We start from the raw sequence: 22026 nt of genomic DNA, 5'->3' as shown, positions 1-22026 counted from the left end.
TTGAAGAAAAAGAGAACGAAAGTGACCAAACAATTAATTAAAATGCTCAAAAGCCCATTGTTACACATTATTGTTAAACTAAATTGAGCATGGGCAAACACCACTAGAAAATCGCAAAATCAATTTTAAACCGTTATGCATGGGTAATTGTAAATTGAATTAGACTCTTCTAGTTCGAAAAACGGTTAGACTAATATATTCTTTGTGGCGTCACTAAAGTTCTAGTCTAATTAGGAAAACAATTGACAAACGTATCTAAACTGTCGAGAAATTAAGGAAGAGTCGGTTATTAGGCGCATGTCAAAACTATAACTAATTTATTTAGAAACCAATGAGATTAAATATTTATCGATGATCAAATCTACTATCTAAGTTATCAATTTTATTCGTAGACTGAAAACTTATTTTTATTGAATTTATCTTTTAGTAGTAGATGTTTAGTTTGTCTTTTTTATTTTTATTTCCATTTTCCAAAACCCCCCGTTTTATTACATTTATATATTAAACAAGCAAAAATAAAATATTTTTTATTTCTTGAAGAGACAATCTTACTTCATCATCTATACTACTAAGTTATTTTTATTATGAAAATAGATTTATTTTATTTAATTTTACAGCGTGTGAGTAAAGCATGTCAACATGCGAATTGAGCTGCTCGTTTATAAAAACAATACATTTTAAAATCATGTTTGGCTCATTTATTTATATATATAAGGCAAACCTAATTGTTAACAAATCGAGTTGATCGAGCTACTCGATGTATTTAACAACGCTAATTATCAACATGGGAGTATCTTACCCTAAACACATCTCATATGAGTTTTGATGTAAATTAAAAAAATATATATATTTTGTTAATAGAAATGTTTAAGATGATTTGGATATTTTTGTTTTTTATATTTTATATATAAATTAATTGTACGTGTAATAGTATATTTGTAATTTACGTAAAAGTTAAAAAATATTTTAATATTAATGTACGATTATTTTTTTAATAATTCTATTTATAGTTTCAATTAACATAATATATCAATGTTGTATTAGGTGAAATAATGTATTGATAATTCTATTTGTAATGTGTGATCAATGGACATATATATTATATGTTGAAATTATTGATAGTATATATTGTTTGGACAACTATCATGTAAACTATATTTCTATTAATATTTTTTATTATATTAATATAAATAGTATATTATCTGGTATTAATTATGTATTATTTATTGTTAAATGGTGTGCCGTTAAATTTATAGCTTAAGATGATCCGTGGGGGTGCATTTGTGCAGGACCGACTCCGAATTTTTCAGAGCCTCGAGCAACAATTAAATCGTAGATTTTATAAACAAATAATTATTTTTTTAAAAAAAATATTATAAACAACAAATATAATAATAAACTATACAAAAGTAAAAATCATATTAATTGTTACGAAATGTACATGTAGCAACTACGTGGTACTGTGGATGCTTTTGGTTTCCTTCGTGTGGAGGTTTCGTGTAACTATAAATATATGTTGAATAAAACGAATTGAAAGAGACTACGTTTCAATTTCATTCATTCGCATTTAACTTCCTCTTGTCTGCTGCATTAAATTCTTTCATGCTTGCTTCTTTCAGCGCAATTTATATATACATATATACTATCATTATATATTATATTATCAAGCTGGTGGGACTGGAACTCAACCTTAAAATTCCCTTCCCAAGCTACGCAGCGAACGAATTTGTAGCTCCTTCCGCCCTTTTCTAGTCTAAGCTCACATTCTAGGGATTCCAGCGAAAAGAAGTAGTAGCTCCTGCGATAGAAGTTGTTGGTGCTCTTACGTTCTATCATTATATATTATATTATATACTTATATCATACATATATACACATACTACATATATATACTTTATATTATATAATATATATTATATACAATATATAAAATAGTGGTTAGCGGTAGAAGTAATTAATATTTTTATTGGCTAATCCTATAATAATATCACAACACGTTATCAGTACGATTATATATTTTAATTTTCGCAAGGTAATATTTCATATTTTATCTGTTTATTATGACTAACTTTGCAAAACATGAATTTCTCCCTCTCCTCGTTTCTGGCCAAAATTATATAGCATGGGCTCGCGATGTTAAAATGCATCTGGCATCAATGGGCTTGGAAAATACCATTGCCCGGGATAAAAACTCCCCGAGCCAAGATCGTGCAAAGGCCATGATCTTTTTGTGCCATCACATCGATGAGGCACTGAAAATGCAGTATGTCACGCTGGAATCCCCACTCGAATTGTGGGAGAGATTGAAAGAAAGATATGATTATTTGAGGCTGACATTGTTGCCAAGGGCACGAAGCTAATGGCAAAGCCTACGGCTTCAGGACTTTAAAACAGTCCAAGAATATAATTTTGCTATGTTTAAAATAACATCACAGCTGCGCCACTGTGGCGAAAATGTATCTGAATCTGATATGATGGAGAAAACTTTATCCACTTTTCATGTCTCTAACATGGTTTTGCAGCAGCAGTATCGCGAAAGAAGCTTTCCAGAGGCAAATGCAATACAGCCGGCAAATCCTGCGTGGTCGTGGGCAAGTCAGAAATCAGCGAATTGATCGCGATCGAAATCAGAATCGCGGATGGGGCCGGGTAAATGCATACAGTCATAATAATTATCAAAACATGCCCCGATATGTGCCAAATCGGCGTTATAATAACAGAAGACCGTACAGACCTCAACAGAGGATCAACACCAGGAGAAACAGAAGTAATGACGAGGAATGCACCCGGTGTGGAATCAAAGGTCATTGGGCCCATGTTTGTCGTACGGCCAGTCACTTGGCTGAACTGTATCGGGCCTCAAAAGAAAGACATGGAAGAATTGCCCCCGAAACAAATCACGCTGCCCACGATGACACATTTGACGATGTGATGAATGAAAATATCATGCACCTGGATGCCGATGATCTACTTGATATAGCTGATGATGTTAAATAATAAAATGAGGTTGTATCTCTTTTGTTATTTTGATGTTTTCTGCCCCACTTTTTGTATTACCCCCTATAATATAAGTCTATTTTGATTATGTTACTAATACATATCTTTTATTATTTTTACCTTCTTGCAAAGATATGGATGCCAAATATTTTGGAGCCGATGACAACATCTGTTTTATTGACAGTGCTACGACTCACAGCATTTTGAAAAACAAAAGTTATTTCTCCAATCTTAATATGGGAAAGACCACAATTTTTACTATCAATGGTGCATCGAAAATAAGTGAAGGCTCAGGAAAAGCTATTGTATATCTCCCAAAAGGGACAAAAATGGCAATTGAAAATGTCTTGTTCTCGAGCAAAGTTCGAAGGAATTTACTGAGCTTCAGTGATATTCGGAAAAATGGGTATCACATTGAAACATTGAATGGAGCAGAAAATGAATATCTTCTGATAACTCAAGTTGTGAATGACAAAAGAATTGTGAAAGAAAAATTGTCATCATTTTCTTCCGGCTTATATTACTAAAAAATCAGTGTCATTGAAACATATCACCTAGTAGACCAAATGGCTACTAGCGAATTTAAAACTTGGTACGATCGACTTGGGCATCCTGGCAATGTAATGCTAAGGCGAATTGTTGATAATTCTAATGGCCACTCATTGAAAAAGAAAAATATTTTGAGTCCGAATGAATTTGCTTGTGCTGCCTGTTCCCAAGGGAAGTTAATAATCAGGCCATCTCCAACAAAGGTTGGATTTGAATCCCCAGCATTTCTGGAAAGAATTCAGGGTGATATTTGTGGACCAATAGATCCACAATGTGGACCCTTCAAATATTTTATGGTACTAATTGACGCGTTAACGCGATGGTCACACGTATGTCTGTTATCTACTCGCAATCTTTCTTTTGCTAGACTACTTACACAAATAATTAAATTGCGAGCACAATTTTCAGATCACCCGATAAAGAAAATACGTCTAGATAATGCTGGAGAGTATTCATCCAATACATTTGATGATTACTGCATGTCAATTGGGATTACTGTGGAACATCTTGTTCCCCATGTACATACGCAAAATGGCCTGGCTGAATCTCTTATTAAAATATTGCAATTAATTGCTAGACCATTATTGATGAGGTCTAAACTTCATGTATCATGTTGGGGGCATGCTATATTGCATGCAGCAACCCTCGTGAAAATAAGGCCGACCAGTTATCACTGTTATTCCCCCACTCAATTGGTTTCTGGAAAAATACCAAATATATCTCACATGCGAATATTTGGGTCTGCTGTTTATGTGCCAATTGCACCACCTCAACGCACGAAAATGGGACCTCAAAGAAGGTTGGGTATGTATGTCGGGTATAAATCACCCTCGATTGCGAAATATCTTGAACCAACAACGGGTGATTTATTTATTGCGAGGTTTGCAGACTATCATTTTGACGAATCACATTTCCCGACATTCGGGGGAGACAGTAATCAACTGAAAAAAAAAAAGAAATTTCGTGGAAAACACCATTTGAATTTGATCCTCGTACGAAACATAGTGAACTTGAAGTTCAAAGAATTGTGCATTTGCAGAAAATTGCAAATCAATTGCCTGATGCTTTTAATGATGCTGCCAGAGTTATGAAATCATATATTGCAGCAGCAAATGCACCAGCCAAAATAAATATCCCAAAAGGGAAAGTGCCGAGTGCTAATGAACATACTGCCCACGTAAAACGTGGTAGACCGTTGGGTTCCAAAGATAAGAATCCACGATTGAAGAAAATTGTAAATACTGGTGAAGAGATCAACAATGATCAGATACCTGAAAAGGTCAGTACAACCCCTGAAGAGGTTGATACTAAAAATGCTGATGAAAGTGATGATGAAGTTATTGAAACTTCTGTTAACTATACCACAAGTGGAAAATATTGGAATAGAAAGAAAACAAATATTGATAATGCATTTGCATATTCTGTAGCACTCGATATAATGAAAGATGACGAGGATTATGAACCAAAATCAGTTGATGAATGTCGGCAAAGAGATGATTGGGCAAAATGGAAAGACGCAATTAAGTCTGAACTGGACTCATTGAAAAAACGGCAAGTATTCGGCTCTATAGTCCAAACACCAGAAAATGTGAAACCTGTTGGTTACAGATGGGTGTTTGTGAGAAAAAGAAATGAAAATAATGATATCACAAAATATAAAGCAAGGCTTGTAGCCCAGGATTTTTCCCAGAGACCGGGTATTGATTTTGAATAAACATATTCGCCGGTCATGGATGGAATAACATTCAGGTATCTGGTGAGCCTGGCAGTATACAATAATCTTGATATGCGATTAATGGATGTGGTTACTGCCTATCTTTACGGCTCTTTAGACAATGACGCCTATATGAAAATCCCAGAAGGAATCAACATACCTGAATCATTCAAATCAAAGCCAAAAGAGTCATATTCCATCAAATTACAAAAATCTTTGTACGGACTCAAGTAATCAGGCCGAATGTGGTACAATCGTCTCAGCGAAAGCTTAACCAAATAAGGTTATATAAATGACCCTATCTGTCCATGTGTTTTTATAAAGAAAAATGGGTCTGAATTTGTAATCATTGCTGTATATGTCGATGATCTCAATTTAATTGGAACTCCTAATGAAATTTAGAAAACTGTTGAATATCTGAAAAAAAAAAAAGTTTGAGATCAAAGATTTTGGAAAAACTAAGTTTTGTCTTGGTCTGCAAATTGAGCACTTGGAAAGTGGAACGTTCATCCACCAATCAAATTATACTAAAAGGGTACTGAAACAATTCATGATGGATAAATCACATCCGCTAAGTACCCAAATGATCGTCAGAGCACTCGATCCAGCAAAGGATCCATTTAGACCAAAAAAGAAAAATGAAGAAATACTTGGCCCAGAAGTGCCATATATGAGTGCTATAGGCGCATTGATGTATCTTGCTAACAACACCCGACCTGATATATCATTTGCTGTAAATTTATTGGCAAGATTCAACTCATCGCCTACTCGACGACATTGGAATGGGATTAAACACATTTTTCGCTATCTCCAAGGAACAATTGATCTCGGGTTATTTTATTCGAAAGATTCTCGACATGAATTAATTGGATTTGCCGATGCAGGATATTTATCGGATCCTCATAAAGCCAAGTCACAAACTGGCTATATATTTACTTGTGGCGAAACAATGATCTCTTGGAGATCAATGAAACAAACTTTAACTGCTACTTCTTCAAATCATGTTGAAATATTGGCAATACATGAAGCTAGTTGAGAATGTATTTGGTTGAGGTCAATGACTCAACATATTCTGAAAAATTGCGGGTATAGCCCAATTGAAGATAATACGGCTTGTATAGCCCAATTGAAGGGGGCTACATTAAAGGAGATAGAACGAAACATATTTCACCAAAATTCTTTTTTACTCGTGATCTGCAACAAAATGGTGAAATTAATGTGCAACAAATTCGATCTGATAATAATTTGGCGGATATATTAACCAAGGCATTGCCGATGACAACATTTGAAAAACTGGTGAAGAAAATTGGGATGCGTCGGTTAAAGGATCTCAAATAATGCTCAGATCAGGGGGAGCGAATCGATACAAGAATGTTGTACTATTTTTTCTTCACTAGGATTTTTTGTCCCACAGGGTTTTTTCCTAGTAAGGTTTTAACGAGGCACATTCTCTGTACAAAAACATCCAATGGGGAGTGTTACAAAATGTACACGTAGCAACTACGTGGTACTGTGGATGCTTTTGGTTTCCTTCGTGTGAAAGTTTCGTGTAACTATAAATATATGTTGAATGAAACTAATTCAAAGAGATTACGTTTCAATTTCATTCCTTCGCATTTAATTTCCTCATGTCTGTTGCATTAAATTCTCTCGTGCTTGCTTCTTTCATTTTGCGCAATTCATATATACATATATACTATCATTATATATATTATATTATATACTTATCTCATACATACATACACATACTACATATATATATATTTTATATTATATAATATATACTATATACAATATATAAAATAGTAGTCAGCGGTAGGAGTAATTAATATTTCTATTGAATAATCCTGTAATAATATCACAACATTAATAATATATTCAATAAATAAAATATACTAACACAATAATAATAACCCTATCACCACCGCCACCAATAATAATAAAATTTTCAAGGTAGAGAAAAATGATATTAATTTTAGCAAAAATATGACTATAGTTTAATTTTAGAATTATAATTAGATTTGGTTATCAATATATAAGATAAAATTTAAATTATATTTTAATATATTCAATGATAATAGGGTAAAATGAAAAAACATATAGGCTTTTCTAAAATAAAAGTAGCAAACTGTGTATATGTGTGAGTGGGTTACGTTGTTAAAGTGAAGACTGTAATGTGATCCGATCCGCGTACCCGTATAGCGTATTGATTTTGTGTGGGTGGGTTTTCTGAAAGAATACCACAAGCGAGCGCGTGAACAAATTAAATTAATATTAATATATGGGATACAAAACAAAGCAAGAGAGCAAACGAAGTGAAGACGAAGACACTTATGTATATATCAATCTAAGTATAGTAAGTAGTAAAGCTCAGGAGCGGAATATAGTGTTCTTCCCCAAATTCAGACAGACAAACAGAGAGACACACTCTCTCTCGCACTCGCAACCTTAACACACACATATAGTTGCCCACATTTATATAATTTCCTGGTATTCTACTAATAAATTACTTATACTAAGTACGTACTGCCAATGGTGATCCATGATCATACACACTAGCTAGCTAGCTAGCTCCGATCCCATTCTCAGCAGTCAGCAACAGACAGATCGATAGCTAGCTAGCTAGCTGCTGCCCTAGATAGCCAATATGTATATATAACATAACATATATATATATATATATATAATATGGGGAAGATTCCATGTCCACGTCCACGCCCAGCTCCGAATCCGATCCATCTCAATGAACGCTGCACATGCAAGAAAGGCGTACGTACATTAATTAATTGGTTACATGTACTGTGTCACACACACACACACACACACACATATGAAAGTATCGATTTAGTAAAAGTAATGTAGTGAGTATGGAAGGAGGAGAGAGAGATGATGAGATGTAGGCAGGCAGGTAGTATACGTGGAGCAGTCAGTGTTGGGGCTGATCTTGTAGGGAATGGAGACGCCGCATTTCCCAGGGAGAGCGGCGGCGTTGGCGATCATGGCCTGGGTGGCGGAAGCGGCCACGCTCTTGAGGCAGGAGCACACCGCCTGGCGGTCCGCGGTGGAGCTGGCCTGCCTGTAGAGGGACCGCACCCCCTCGCAGCACCCAGCCGGCGGGGCACCACCTCCATTCCCGTTCATCACGAAGCTGATGCAAGGGGAGAGGTCGTTCGCCACTGTCTCGCACTGCATCGCCGCCTCGGCACCGCCGCCGCTCATCATCATCAGAGCAGCTGCAGCTGCAACTGCAACTGCAAGCCCCACCGGCACCGCGCCCCACTTGTCCATTAATTTGTTTGTTTGTTTGTTTGTTCTAACGAGCGATCGATGATATAAAAAATATATATATATATATATATTCAACCAATAATAAGCTGCTGGTTTGGTTTGTTTGAGGTGGTATGTGGAGAGGAAGGTAGTCAATTAGTGATCATAGCATGCATTATTTATATAGACAAAGAGAAAGAGCGAGCATCCATGCCCATGCATATATGGTAACCCATTATATATGTGCCATACGTGTCTGTCTCTCTGTGTCTATTTGTCTCTACGTATGTATGTATGTATGTATGTATGTATATCACATCATCACCATCACCATCATATCCATTAATTGGGCAGTCCGATAGGTTGTTGGGTGGTCGTTGGGTGTGTAATTAATTGCTTCATTCTACTAGATCCATCCATCCATCAGCTGGGGTGGGGTGGGGTGGGGTGCGTATTATTAATTAATACTATTATCATTGCCTGCCTGCCTGCCGGTGCTAATTAACTGCTCCACCTTCGGTCGCTCGCCATTCAAAACTTTCGTATGTATATATATATTCATTAACTCCACAAATATATATATATATATAACTACATACACATATATATGTTGTATGCGTGGCTGCCAATCTGTCGTCTGCGCCTATGCACTATTATAATAAATTGAAGCCGGTTGGTTAGCTACTGTATTTATACTTCTTTACAGTAGCAATTAATTAACCCATATGATCTATATATCATTTTCTTGATGTATCTCAAAACAATTATCTTGGACAATTGTTTATTGTTTTTAGATAATCAGTGAGTAATTTTGTCCCACTATTTGTAATTCTTAACAATAAAGTTCGAGTGTGTTATTGATTGATAGTCCTTTATTATCATTGGTTACATATTCATGAAGGTAGGTAGGGCCATAGCTATTTAGAATTAATGATCGAATAACAAACAAAAAAAATATAAAAAAAACACAAATTTACGTAGTTAACCAACAACATATTGGCTACATCTAAGGCATAAACAAATAACAAATTTTATTAAAGACGGCTAGGTTAAGAGCCGAGCCACTACGTGAATAATATCAAAATCATATTTCTAAATCTATGATATAATATATATCCCTATATTCAAAACATATCAACAAATATCCATCTTGAGTTAAATCTACATATCAACAAATAACAAACTAGCTTCAAAGGATATCAGCAAATCTTTGTCTATGCCTTATAATCTCATTTTCAGATGCATATTATTACAATGTCATATGAACATATGACAAACTAGCTTCAATGTATATCAGTGAGTTGGTATCAGTGGGCTCCTTATAATAAATTCTGATGCCCGGCAGCAGCAATATTTGAATAGGCTAGCTAGCTAGGTTCAAAGTGGGTGGTGAATTAAGATTAATTGATTGGTTCTCGCTCCCAGCTGTTCATTATTATATGTTACTCATTCGTTCCTGGCTGGCTGGCTGGCATGCATGGCATTAATAAGTAATAGGACAATATTTGAACCAACAAAAAAGGAGTGATGCAGTGCAGCAGCTAGTAGGCAGTAGGGCCAAATGAATCCACCTTAACAATGAATAATTAACAATTCTTATAATTCGTCGTTCCTTAATTAATTAAATAAAAACATCACATACAGACGAGATAGCGTAACAATAGAGATCTCTAGCTAGTACTGGCGGATCCAATTGGAGTACGTAGGTCGATGATAATTGATTGGATGGATCCAGTAGGCCAGGCCAGATGATGATGTGCATGGCTTCTTCACCTTTAATTAATTAATTAATTCAATTCACCCTACCCTGCACGCACACACGATCAGAGAGTGAAACTAGTCAATAATAGTAGCAATATATATATACATTCATGGATTACTGAAGTAGATAGGTAGGTAGGTAGGTAGGAATAAGTGTATTCATTAGTTAATTAATTGAACTTTCTTAGCTTGTTGCAGTCAAGCTGAGGGGTGATCTCGAAGGGAAGGGAGACGCCACAGGCGTGAGGGAGGGTTTTGGCGTTCCGGAGGGTGGTGGGGGAGGCGGCGCGGGTGACGCGCTTGAGGCACTCACAGACTGTACGGCGATCGTCGCGGCTGGCGGCCTCCCTGTAGAGCTTCCTCACCCCCTGGCAGCAGGAGTCGGTGGGCTTGTCCCCGGGGCCCCCCCCGCCCACCACGAACTCGTAGCACGGCGCCAGCGTGCTCGTCACCGCCCCGCATGACGCCACGCCACTGTCGATCATTGCTATGCCGCCTCCACCTGCAGCTGACGCCATCACCGTCGTCATCATCACCACCACCACCACCACCACCACGCCAACTGCACCACCGGGTTTATAATTCTGACTTGCCATACGGAGATCTCGGATCAGATAGCCGTATCACTGCACTGCACTGCACTGCTTTAGCTTATCGGTCTGCGCGTCCAACTGCACCATCCTAATCTTGCTATATATAATATAAAATATGCATATGGATGACATGACATTATTATAATATCTGTATTATTGATCAATGGGGTAGCATATTGTTATCTGTTGATGGTCGCCCATCAAATGGGAGGGAGGGCCGGGGCAATGGCAATGGCAATGGCAATGGCAATGTAGCGAGGACAGGACAGGACAAGACAGTTGGATAATTGAATGCTTTGAAATTATTAATGATGTCTATTCTATCTATTACCTAAGCTTGCATTGTTTTGTTGTCTTCTTCTCTTAATTGGTCCCATCCCATCCCACCCCACACCATGCGGTCATACCACCCACCCACACTACCTACTACTGCACTGCACTGCACTCCTCCGATCCATCCATCCATCCAAACCTGCTGAAACAATGCTACTGCTACTGCTACTCACTCCTCTCCCCCTCTGCATTCATTCATTCATTATTGAATCAGTCTTTACTCATCATCATCATCATCTTCTTCTTCCTTCTTCCTTCTCCTCCTACTTATACTATTATTATTATGCGCAATCAAGTCTGTGACGATGTGAGGGAGGCTGATCAGGAACGTATGTACAGTGCCAATCAATTCATTAAAGGCACACCGTCGACACCGCCATTAAATAGGAACATGAATTATTCAACCACCCTCCTCTAATATCTCTATATCTATCATACAGTATAATACATCCTCCTCAGCCTCAGGTTTTCATTCATACTACATGTATCATAAATGCTAGCTTTAATTATTACTATATTTAGCGGCAATTATATATATATATATATATATATATCTTCAATTCGTATTCCTAAAAAGTTGCGTTAGCACCATTAAAAACACCTACATATATATGTTTCTATATATATAATTAAGTCCGCTAGCAGCATTAGTGTGACTTGTTTTTTTTAATTTAATTTGTAGAGTATTAAGTTCTACATTTTTTGTATAATATAAATAAAAAAAAATAGATGTTTGATTTGATATTTTTTGAGAGAAAAAATGGGATGAATAGTGGATTGAAAATCCAATCTTCCAAACAAACACACCCTAGGCCCTATAAACCTTGCTCAAAACAATTATGTTTGAAAAAAAAAATGATAATTCCAAATTTTTAAGCACATTCATTTTTTGTTTTAAGCTTTTTAAGCACATTCATTTTTATGGCATATATTATAATTCCAAAATTCGTCAGATAGCAAAGAATGTATAGATAGTTCGTAGCAGTTAGCTATTGTAGCCATGTCAACGTACTTAGCAAATTTCAATTTAGACTACAGATAGACAGCACAAGAATATAATAGACCATTAGTGAAACAATTAAGTAATAATTAATTAGATATAAATGTTTCCCTGTCAAATTGCAGAGGTATAAAGTAACAGTAACTTTGCTTAAATAATATTTTTAATTGTGAAATTAAAAATTCCTCATATTTTTTTTCTAATATCAAGTAGCAATCAAATAAATAATTAGATATAAATAAACAAGTTTGATCACCTTGGCTCCAGACACTTGATTGTTATATGTACAAAGTTGGGTAACACAATTTCCTCCCATCACTTATCTGGGTCCACTTCTACCTTCATTGATTCATCCTGGTTCGTTCGTTTGCTACGTTTGATAAGTGTAAAAATTAGGGTTTGTATCTTGGCATGTTTGCAAAATGATGAAAAGGATGTTGTTGTAAGACAAATTCAAGAATTTTAAGTAATTAACTAAATAAAAAAATCTCACTATCAAATCATATATTCTCTCTATCCCAAATTAAAGGGTCTTTTGCGATTTCATAGTAGATTAAGAAATATTAATAATAGTAGTTAGTAAAAGAGTAGAAGATTTTTTGATATTTTTGTCTTTTTAACTTTGGTGTACTAGTGGATGTATCCAAGGTTTCGTTTCGTGGGTCAACGGTGGAATGCTTTTTACATGTCTCAGTTGAGGTTGAGGGCGCCTTTGTTGGTTTGTTTTAATTTTACTTGGTAAAGTAAATTTTAAGCTAAAACGTGGCTTGAGTAGGAGTAGGAGTAGGACTATAATATACATTAGTAATCTTAACTAAAAAATATTGAATCCTATAAAACAAAATAAATATATAAAGTAGTATATCATTAATCGATAGATAGTTGGTATGTATGCATTGATCTAAACAACTGGAATGCTAATGTATTTTGTATCATAATTGCCTCGCTAATTGGTATGTGTGCATTGATCTAATTTCTAGCTGCAGGATTAGACTCTTCCAGACTTAACGGCCGAATTGAATAAATTATTAGTTCCGACGTGTCCCTCTCTATTATTGGGTTTGTTTGGAGAGAGAGAGTTGATCATTGTACTTACGACTGGGTCGGATTGGGGTTATATACGCAAACAATATTATAGTATAATTTCCTATGCATAATTACTAGTATTTAAATAATAATTATGAGTTAGGTGGGGCGGGGCCGTGGGGGTGATGACAAGTCAAAACCTGTAGTCATTTTCAGTTTGTTTTTTTTAGGTAATACTATATAGTACTGTATCAATTAATGTACGTAAGCTAACGCGAGGGTACATGCGAAGCGAGGCGAATTTAGTTGAGCGGTGTAGTGATCCATTGCCGATATATAATAAATAATTAATTAATTAATGCGGCAGATAAATCAAATTAAATTAGATCAAATTAAAAGGGGAACCGCCACCGCCACCACCACCACCACCTGGCAGTTGGGCTATTGCTGCTGCTTGCCTGCATTATAAGTTACTGCACTATTTTATGCATTGCATAGATGACCATATATATATACATATAGTTGATGAATAATTAATAAAGCAACCAAGCAAGCTGTTTCTTTTTCTCTTCTTCTTACTTCTTGTTAGATTATGTTATCAATTTAAGTTTGTAAAAATACAATTATTATTTATATTGCACTCTAATGTCCAGGGGATATATATATATCACAATATGGACAACAATGAATGGAGACAATGTCGTCGCTCCAACGGGAGATATGAATTCTTAGTTTTAATTAATTACTCAAGATTCACAATACTAGCAGATTAACTAATTAACTCAACTCTACTGTTGTGTACATTTGTGTGTATAAAAATGAAAGACATAAACAAATATATATGATGTCAGTGCAAATTTGCTTTGAAGAAATCAAATCAAATCAAATCAAAGCGATATATAATTCATGTTAAGCAGCTAAGCGGCGCAGGGAGAGGGTGGAGTTGGAGTTAAATGTGTCTTTTGAAGTTTGGTAGCACATAAATAATACTCCCTCCCTCAAGAAGAAAAGTCTTGTTGGGAATTGACACCTAAATTAAGGAATAACAGTATTTATTAAAAACGGGTAAAGTAGGATATAAAAGGCTATAATGCCCTAAAAAATAGATTAAAGTAATAATTATGGATAGTTTGGAAAAGCACGAATAATTTTGTTATAAAGTGGGCACCACAATTACGACAATTATTTTAGGACGGACGAAAATGGAAAAACAAGACAACTCTTTGGGACGGAGGGAGTAGTATTTTATTCTTTCAATTTATGTATAAAATAATTCTATATGTAATTGTATAATTGTAATTTAAGTAAAAATTAAGAATATTTTGATATTAATGTATAATTATTTTTACTAAAAATAAAAAAAATAATACTTTGAAATGAAATAGACGAAAATAATAAAATATATATATATATTTTTTGAATTCAAACGGTAGAATAAAAAATAATCAATGTTGATCGAGCATGATACGAGGCAAGTAGGCAGCTGTCAAAGGGTGTAAGACCATCTCCAGTCGAACTGGATTTCCTCTATTTTTGCAGGGTGGGGAGAAAAAAATCGCTCCAATCCACCCTGTAATGTTGCAGAATTCACCGGCCGATTCCAGCGGGTGAATTTTTTTTTAATATAATTATCTATTTATTTATATAATTACCTATTTATTTATTCATTTTTTATATTTATTTAATTTTTATTTTTTAGATATCATCAACAAAATAAAAAGTTGTATTAATTTTTTTTATTTTGTTTATATTTTTATATTTTATTTTATTTTGTTTTGTTTTAAGCTTATATTTTATATATTTTATTTTATTTTATTTTTGCTACTTTTAATAAATATAATTTATCAGTATAATATTTAAAATATTAATTAAAAATATTATTATAACTTAAATGTATAAAAATAATAAAATATTAAATTTTATTTGTAATTTTAAAAATTATGTAAAATAAAATATAAAGAGAATATTTTTAAACCCTGCAAAAATGAAGGGTATGGTTGAAGATGAATTACTAAGCTAGACCCTATGCAAAAATGAAGAAATGTACTGTAGACCCTGCAAAAATAGAGTTATGAGTTGGAGATAGTCTAAGCTAGTAATTAGGGTCGTTAACGAGTTGAATGGATCAGATTTAAGTGTTTGTATTCGTTCGTTAATATTAGCAAGTAAAACTCTTGTTCGATTGTCAAATATTTAAACTCGCTTGTTAAAAATTTTATTATTCAATTTGTACTCATGTTCGGTTCGATTAAATTTGTTCGAATTCGTTTAAATAGATATTATATATTATTTTATTTTTTATTTTACATTTAAAATTATATATATAATATTTTATTTATTAATTAATTCATATATAGTATTATATTTATTTGCTTTTAAAATTCATATATATAATAGTTTATTTATATATTTATTTTTTAACAAATATTAGCAAATAAGATTGGGACTTCATTAACAAATAAGTCTATTTATGTTGTTCGACTTGATTCATTTATGTTTACAAACGAACTTGAATCGATCTGAGTCAAATTCACAGGCTATTGATTCACTTAAGAACTTAGACTAGTGATGTGAATGTGTTTTTTGTGAGTTTTTATTCAAATTTTACTATTTATTAATTTTTTTTAAAAAAATATTAATTTAATATCGTATTTTATAGCATTACCTCAACATCACCTGTTTATATAGCATCGTATAACTATTTCGATTAGTCTGTGAGGACAATCACCGCCATCATCATCAAAGCAAGCAAGCAAGCAAGCAATGTCAACTTAATTTAAAGTGTCAACGCTATATGCAACACAACATCATCATCATCAACATCATCATCATCTTCTTCTTCTTCTTCCAACAGACTTAACAAGTAACTAGTCACCATCTCCTTCGATCTACCTATCTCAGCCGTTGTCTGTCTCCAATATTATTAATCTGATCAATATTGTGAATTAACATTTAACTAATTGTTTTGTTGTTATTATTATTAGTGTGACGGCCGGCCAAGAGCTGAAAAGCCGAAACCCCAATGCCAAAAGCCAACTAATTAATTCGATCGCCATAGAGACAGAGTCTCCACTCCACTTGCCCTGCCTTCTTTCTCTTGTGCTCTCGTCTTCATTAATTACCGCCGCACTGCTACTGCTACTGCTACTGCTATCGATCCATCGTCGCCACCAACAACCTAACTATCCTCTGCTGCTGCTATTCCAATTGGCAGTACCGTACCGTGAGTGAGTTAATTATCTATCTATCTATCGAAGAAATTACACAAATGGTACTTCCCAAACGCGGCCACAGATTCTTCAAGTTCAGAATCCCTCTTTCTATAACCGCTCCCTCCCCACGCCCTCTTCCACTTCCACTTCCACTGCAACAATATAATTAACTAGTCATTGCGTTCATCTAATTAATTTCCTATTTCCTATAAGCAGCTTCCTTCTTCTTACTCATCCCTTGCTAGCTAGTCCAATCCAATAATTTGCACCTCTAGCTATTTCTTATTTCACTCTTTGCTTTTTAATTTTCTAATAATTACCAGTAGTACGTAATTCATGAGATGAGCCCAGTACCTCTACCTGAAATGGCTTCTCTGCGGGACTTGGACTTGTACTACCACCACCACTCGTCATCACGTGCAGCTGCAGCAGCTCTGGAAATCGCTTTGGCTTCCACCGTCACCATCATCACCATGCTCCGAAATATTGATTACTCCAGGCTCTTTTGGCTCTTATTTCGCGTCTTTTCCTACGAGAATCACGAAGGAAAACCTCCAATTTCCTAGCTTAGCTGATATATTCATCCTACCGTACCAGCAACAACACAGCGCGCACACTCACACACATACATACCACCAGTCGTTACATTACAATACATTAGTCCGTAGCTCGACCCTTTTTAATTTCTGTACGTAATCAATTAGACCAATCAATATCAATCGATCTACAAGGTTACTGCAGTTTGGATTTCAAACTATCAATTAAATTATCATGCATAAACCACGGGTCTTGGTCGATGCTGGAAAGAATAAGCTGCTGCAGTACTACGTAGAAATGGATCCTTGGCAACGATACGGTCGTGTAAGTCCTACTTACTTATATCTTCAACAATTAATTCGTAGTTGTCTGCAGCTGCAGGCAGGCAGGCTTGGGGTTCCGTTAGTTCACGGATGGTTAATATATATGTACATGTTGTTGCAGTTTAAGGATGTACTGGGGAAGGGAGCAAAGAAGAGTGTGTATAGGGCATTCGATGAGCTCCTGGGAATGGAAGTAGCATGGAATCTGGTCAAACTTAACGATGCTTTGGGTTCTCCCGAAGAGCTGCAGAGACTGTATTCTGAGATCCACCTGCTCAACAACCTCAACCACCCCAACATCATGAGATTTCACGCTTCCTGGGTTGACCCCCATCGCACCACCTTCAACTTCATCACTGAGATGTTTACTTCCGGCACCCTCCGAGAGTACAGGAAGAAATATCAGCGCCTCAGCATCGCAGCAATTAAGGACTGGGCTCGCCAAATTCTGGAGGGTCTCAACTACTTGCACAGTCACGACCCTCCGGTGATCCACCGGGACCTCAAGTGCGACAACATCTTTGTCAATGGCCATCTTGGCCAAGTTAAGATTGGCGACCTGGGGCTAGCAGCCATGCTTGTTGGATCGCACCATGCCCACAGTGTCATAGGTACGCCGGAGTTCATGGCACCAGAACTATACGAAGAGGACTATGATGAGCTCGTGGATATTTACTCCTTTGGCATGTGCGTTCTGGAGATGCTTACTTGTGAGTATCCATACAACGAGTGTTCGAACCCTGCACAAATATACAAGAAAGTGACATCGGTAAGGATGGATGGATGCATGGCATTAGTATATTATACTATTATAAATTAGGGATTGCATGCATGCATCGATCTACTGCCAAATGATACGATGATATACTAACTAGCAGTAATATACATATAAATGATAATGATAATAGGCAAAGCTGCCAGAAGCATTTTACAGGATCAATGATGGTGAGGCTCGGAGGTTTGTGCGTAGGTGCTTGGAGAAGGCTCCTGAGAGGCCATCAGCTCGTGAACTTTTGATGGACCCCTTCCTTTCCATTGACGAAGAATCTCCCGCAGCAGCCTGCGCTATGGTATCATCTCCCACTGCAAGTGCGACTGCGACTGCCACTGCCATGTCAATCACAGGGACTATGAATCCACAGGATGACGCCATTTATCTCAAAGTGCAGATCTCCCATAAAGATGGTATGTGTAGTAGCACTGTACTGTAATGTAATGTGACATTAATTAAAACAAAAACACCTGATGAGATTTTTAAATTATGATCATGGGATGTCATGTCATGCATGCTTGTGACGATAATGAATTAATGAGATGGATCAGGTCCTCGAAGAAATGTGTACTTCCCATTTGACATCACGAGTGACACTTCGTTGGAGGTTGCAGCAGAAATGGTTGAGGAGTTAGAGATAGAAGATTGGGAGCCATTTGAGATTGCAAATATGATTGAAGAAGAAATCTCCGCCTTGGTTCCCTCCTGGAACTGGACATGGAAGGATTCAGATTCAAATTCAAATTCAATCCTCCAGCAGCACAGTTTCAAATATGATGATGACGACCACAATGACAGCAACAGCAACAACAACATCCCTCCCCACCCAGATTTCTACGCAATCTCAGTGTCATCGTCTTCTTTTTCTTCCTCCCAGGCTTCCCTGATGCCATTGCCAGCAGGTCTTTTTGACGATGACTGCACTGTCTTAATAATAATAATAATAAGAAGAAGAATAAGAACAATAATACTTGTGAGTTGTGATTCATGCAGCAGAACTAGAGGTGGAGGAGGAGGAGGCGGAGGCAAGTACTAGAACTGTCCATGACCATTACGGTTCTGAGAGCGCATCATCATTTTGCACCAATAAAAGTTACCCCTCTGATTATTCAGTAAATGAGGATGAAGAATATTTCTTCCAAGGCATCATCAATTCCAAGGTTAAGAAATGCACAAGGTTCTGCCCTGAAGCAGCAACGGCAAGCAAGGCCAAAGTGATCAAGGGACAAGGAGGGTATCATCATCAATACGACCACCACCATCATCAACAAATGGTTAGAAGAAGCAGGTCGATGGTAAACATTCATAGCCAGTTGCTGCATCAAAAACTTGTAGAGGAAATAAACAAGAGGCGCTTGTTCAACACAGTTGGGGCACTTGAGCATATAGGCTGGGCCGCCACCACCACCATCACCAGGTGAGTGATCAGTGTTCCTGCAGTGATACAAACAGATACACAGCTGATGCTGATGATGCAATAATATAATATTATTGTTATTATTTATACATATATTCAAGCGGTACTCAAACCCAATCAAATCGATTATATAATATTTGTGAGATGGGTGGATGCATAGATCGATTTGATATGTATGTATGTATACTATTCATGATCGAGGTGCAGGAACTTCTATCTGTAAATACCGTTGTTGTGAATTTGATGTCAAAATCTTTACTTCAAAAACAGCTTGATGTCAAATCTTATATCAAAAACAACTCAAAAAAATTTAGAAGGTAGGTTTGAGATAAATTCTTGTGTCCACTAATGTCATAAAAGTTTCATTAATCAATAAAAAAATTCCATATACAATGCATGGTTCAATAAATCAAGAAATAGTTAAATTAATAACTTGATTATCTTCAATATATGATGCATGGTTCAATAAATCAACAAATAGTTAAATTAATAACTTGATTATCTTCAATATATGATATTGCAAAGAAAATTGGAAGCAACCGAATAAATCTTAATCTATACGTGTATGATATATGGTGTGTATCAACACATGCTCGTCATCTTAGCTAGGATGTAAGTTCCACAAATTATATTATATGTAGTATGTGTGTGTTTTAAAACTAAACATAAAGCATAGGTTCCACAGCAAAGTGATTGAGGCAAACCGAGCAGCTGTTTACAACAGTTTTGGAGTCTTTCTTAGTATTCAAACTTTTCAAAAACGTCAAATCAGATATATTATTCTGTCCGGTAAAAGATCACATCATATACTTACTTTTTTACTGCAACCAAAATTCCAAAACTTACAAAAAATCTCTCGTCTAAAGGGATCGGTGTTCAAGGAGGCGTAAACAATAACGTGTTATAACAGACGCATCGAAGATAAAATGAAAATTGTACAATCGAAGAGGTAAGGAGTCATTAATGAGATATATACGACCATAAATCACCGGATTTTAAGTTCAAGGCAGCAGTGTGAAGCTCTCGCTGCTACAACTCCGATATCAACTTGTACACCCAAATAGCACACATAAATAGGAACGAGCATCACCAACACCAATAGGAACCTGTGAAAAACAAGAGCTACGGAAGCATAACAAGTAGACGGAAAGAGTGAGAGCAGGCAGACGGGAAAGAGCGAAATAGTCCAAGTGACTGCGTGTGAGACTGAGAAGTGTGAGCGCGTGGATGTTGGTTGAGAGAAGAAATGCTAGAAGGGTTTATGTGTGGTATCCGATGGGCCTAGCCCATAATTGAAATAGTGAACAAAGCCCAAAACTGTATCAATAGCCAACCCAACTGCATTACATAAAGAGAAACCCACATGTAGGGTAACAAAAGGTGTGACACTGTGAGTAATTTTTGTCCGTTCGACCGGGTTTGTACTTTCAGGCGGCAAAAAAAAAAAAAAACCAAAAACAATTCAAATATCCTATTTCTATTTTTGTCGTACTCTTATATAATTATTTTTTTTCTAAAATATAATTATATGTTTTTATTATATTTTAAAATTTATAATTTATAATTTTTAAATTTTAATTAAATTATTTAGTTATTTTAATTTTAATTTATAATTATTTTCATTAATATATTTATTAATCAATTATTTAGTAATTTTTTGATTTTATATTTAAATTTTTTATTTGTATAAAATTTGTATTTTTATTTATAATCATACATTTTTTTATACAAAAAAAGGAAATTGTAATTTAATACTGGAGTTTTACCTAATATAATAAAATATAAGATATTTATATATTTACTAAAAATATAGTGGAGTATAATACAATTTATCTTTAATTTTATTTTAAATATATTTAAAAGTGTTTGACTATTAACTTATAATTGATTCATTTAATTATTAGCTGATTTAATAAATTGATTTTCCTAATCCATATATTAGCCATTAATTTATTATATATATACTTTTAATAAATTTATTTTATTTTATTCATTTAAATATAAAATTTATATAAAAAAACATATTAAAAAATAATAATATTTATGCTTTTTATTTTAACTGAATTTTAATAACTTTATTTATATATTACAAATAAAAAAATAAAAATTTTAATTACTTTTAATTTGTAAAAATAAACTTAAAATTTAGTAAAAATATAAATATATTCCAAAAATTAGTAAAAATTAAAATAAAAAATAATTTGAAACAGAATTATAGTATAATTTTTGCAAACTTCAACTCTTTCATAAATGAATTTATCAAATACTTGATTGTTTGATCGATCAAATGAATAAAAAATCGTTATATAAGTCAAAGTTTTTGAAGAAATTAATAGTCAAACAACCTCTTAAATTTATGAATGAGTTAATCTTGAAATACTATTCCTTGATATTTTATTTATTTTTTTTTGCGTAAAATCAAATAAATATTACTCAATACATTAATCAAATATTCACTTTATAAATAAATTTAAAAAAATGTTTTTGTTTGCTTCTTTAGTAAAATGTGCATCATTTTCCTTTTT

General features: G+C 34.9%; 3 protein-coding genes and 1 long non-coding RNA gene across 6 annotated transcripts; 1 reads left to right on the top strand and 3 right to left on the bottom strand.

The window, feature by feature from the left end:
* Nucleotides 1-7515: 7515 nt before the first annotated feature.
* Nucleotides 7516-8708, bottom strand: LOC127251411 (non-specific lipid-transfer protein 1-like). The gene is made up of 2 exons (XM_051275082.1): nucleotides 8178-8708; nucleotides 7516-8010 (listed from the first exon to the last, which is right to left on the bottom strand). The coding sequence occupies exons 1-2, from the start codon at nucleotides 8546-8548 to the stop codon at nucleotides 8001-8003; spliced, it is 381 nt and encodes a 126-aa protein (XP_051131039.1). The 5' UTR covers nucleotides 8549-8708; the 3' UTR covers nucleotides 7516-8000.
* Nucleotides 8709-10079: 1371 nt separating this feature from the next.
* LOC127251409 (non-specific lipid-transfer protein 3-like) lies at nucleotides 10080-11065 on the bottom strand. Its single transcript, XM_051275081.1, has 2 exons — nucleotides 10478-11065; nucleotides 10080-10334 (listed from the first exon to the last, which is right to left on the bottom strand). Exons 1-2 carry the CDS (start codon nucleotides 10882-10884, stop codon nucleotides 10325-10327), a joined length of 417 nt encoding a protein of 138 aa, XP_051131038.1. The 5' UTR covers nucleotides 10885-11065; the 3' UTR covers nucleotides 10080-10324.
* A 6106-nt stretch (nucleotides 11066-17171) lies between these two features.
* Nucleotides 17172-19505, top strand: LOC127251407 (probable serine/threonine-protein kinase WNK5). 3 transcript variants are annotated; one of them, XM_051275080.1, is made up of 5 exons: nucleotides 17172-17313; nucleotides 17434-18081; nucleotides 18221-18497; nucleotides 18636-18986; nucleotides 19078-19505. In XM_051275080.1, exons 1-5 carry the CDS (start codon nucleotides 17224-17226, stop codon nucleotides 19503-19505), a joined length of 1794 nt encoding a protein of 597 aa, XP_051131037.1. In that variant the 5' UTR covers nucleotides 17172-17223. The 3 variants fall into 3 exon arrangements, with proteins under 3 accessions (XP_051131037.1, XP_051131036.1, XP_051131035.1); XM_051275079.1 differs by having other exon boundaries at nucleotides 17224-18081; nucleotides 19081-19505; XM_051275078.1 differs by having other exon boundaries at nucleotides 17224-18081.
* LOC127251410 (uncharacterized) lies at nucleotides 17675-20920 on the bottom strand. Its single transcript, XR_007838902.1, has 3 exons — nucleotides 20316-20920; nucleotides 18245-19518; nucleotides 17675-18052 (listed from the first exon to the last, which is right to left on the bottom strand). It is a non-coding gene; the product is annotated as an uncharacterized LOC127251410 (long non-coding RNA).
* Nucleotides 20921-22026: the final 1106 nt, after the last annotated feature.

This window comes from Andrographis paniculata, unplaced genomic scaffold (genome assembly GCF_009805555.1).
Source record: "Andrographis paniculata isolate CXL003 unplaced genomic scaffold, ASM980555v1 Contig45END, whole genome shotgun sequence".
Classification (NCBI taxonomy): domain Eukaryota; kingdom Viridiplantae; phylum Streptophyta; class Magnoliopsida; order Lamiales; family Acanthaceae; genus Andrographis; species Andrographis paniculata.
The sequence above is the reverse complement of the archived record's forward strand: the minus strand, read 5'-3'. Positions and strand labels throughout refer to the sequence as shown.